This window comes from Piliocolobus tephrosceles, unplaced genomic scaffold, assembly GCF_002776525.5.
Source record: "Piliocolobus tephrosceles isolate RC106 unplaced genomic scaffold, ASM277652v3 unscaffolded_27505, whole genome shotgun sequence".
In the NCBI taxonomy this organism is placed as follows: Eukaryota; Metazoa; Chordata; class Mammalia; order Primates; family Cercopithecidae; genus Piliocolobus; species Piliocolobus tephrosceles.
In genome coordinates this window covers 10,277-11,626 of record NW_022310427.1, presented here as the reverse complement: position 1 = coordinate 11,626, position 1,350 = coordinate 10,277, and the positions used below count along the sequence as shown (strand labels likewise).

The 1,350-nt window shown below is 57.3% G+C and overlaps 1 protein-coding gene across 1 annotated transcript in view; it reads left to right on the top strand.

Annotated features, from left to right (window-relative positions):
• Positions 1-5: 5 nt before the first annotated feature.
• Positions 6-1,350, top strand: part of LOC113221776 (ral-GDS-related protein-like) — a gene marked incomplete at both ends in the record, with an annotated part of 6,974 nt that continues 5,629 nt past the window's right edge. The window contains 3 exons of the mRNA XM_026451106.1: positions 6-28; positions 154-347; positions 488-804. Of these exons, the coding sequence (XP_026306891.1) occupies positions 6-28; positions 154-347; positions 488-804 (534 nt within the window). The remainder of the gene's footprint in view (positions 29-153; positions 348-487; positions 805-1,350) is intronic.

The window sequence follows — 1,350 nt, the reverse complement described above, 5'->3', positions numbered from 1 at the left end:
CCTTCCAGGACAGCACTGATGGCTTGGGGTAGGGTGGGGCTGTCCTCTACACAGGCAGCAGGAGGCCAGGGACCCAGAGCCACACAAGGGTGCCCTGGAGGGTTGTGTGGGAGAAGGCCAGGCCTCTGACTCAGCTGTTCACTCCATCACCAGCACCACCACCTCCAATTTGTTCACCTGGCCTCCTGAAAACAATTCAGTTTGCTGCCAGGCCCTGCAACGGTCAACTTTCTGGATAAAGCTGGCCAGCCATACCTTTGCCTGGCCTGGACTGGGCTTGAAGGACCATCAGGAAATTGTCCTAGGCCAGTTGGTGCTTCCGGAGCCCAAGGAGGCCAAGCCAGAAGGTGAGGAGGCTTGCAGTCTGGAAGACTTTCCGGGGGTGGTGTTTTGGGGCTACAATTCCCTTAAATTCCATCCAGTCATTTCTATACTTGGAAATCGCAGTGAAAAGTGACTGGTGTGGTGACTTTTTCTCCTCTTCCAGATCCTCCTCCACCTCCTGGGCAACACCCATTAACAACGCTGGCCCTGGAGCCAGCACCACCACTGCTGGTGGACCTGGGGCCTGCTCTGGAGCCAGAGTCACCTGTAGCCATGGATGCACAAGGATATCTACATTCAGCACCAGCACCAGCACCAGGGGAAGGGCCCCCTCCAGGAACCGTGCTGGAGCCACAGTCAGCCCCAGAGTCACCCTGTCCCTGTCCTGGGACTGTCAAGAACCAACACACTGAAGAGCTGCCTGACATCACGACCTTCCCTCCCAGGCTGCTGGCAGAGCAGCTGACCCTGATGGATGCGGTGAGCAGCTGGGCTTAGCAGGCTGTGCCTCTGGCACCAGCTGTCTCAGACCAGCCTCTCCCTGAGGAGCGGCCAATGCCCTGGGTCCAATTTCAGCCCACTTCTTACCAACCATGGGATCTGGATGAGTTTCCTCACCCACAAGCCTTCCCTGTCTGCATGTAGACAGCAGAGATGGGACATCACCCATGCCAGCTGCACAGAGTGACTGTGCAGACTGAATGACAGGGGATGGACAGAAAGCAGGACAGGGCAGGTGATCACTGAGGGGCAGGCAGGGCCATGGGTCACTCACCCAGCTGCTCAGGAGCCTCACCACCCTCAGCACTTGTTAGTTGCCTGATGTATACTAGATTCTATGGCAGACACCCAAACAGAGCCCAAGGTTGTAGCTGCTGCAAGGAAACTGCACCAGTAGGGAGAGAAGGAGTAGAGGGCTGATTGGGATGGGAGGAAGTAGAGGCCTCAGGATGGGGAGGCCTGAGCCACCTTCTAGTTCTTGGAGTGCGGATGGCCTGGGAGAAAACGTCACTCTCTCTTCCCACC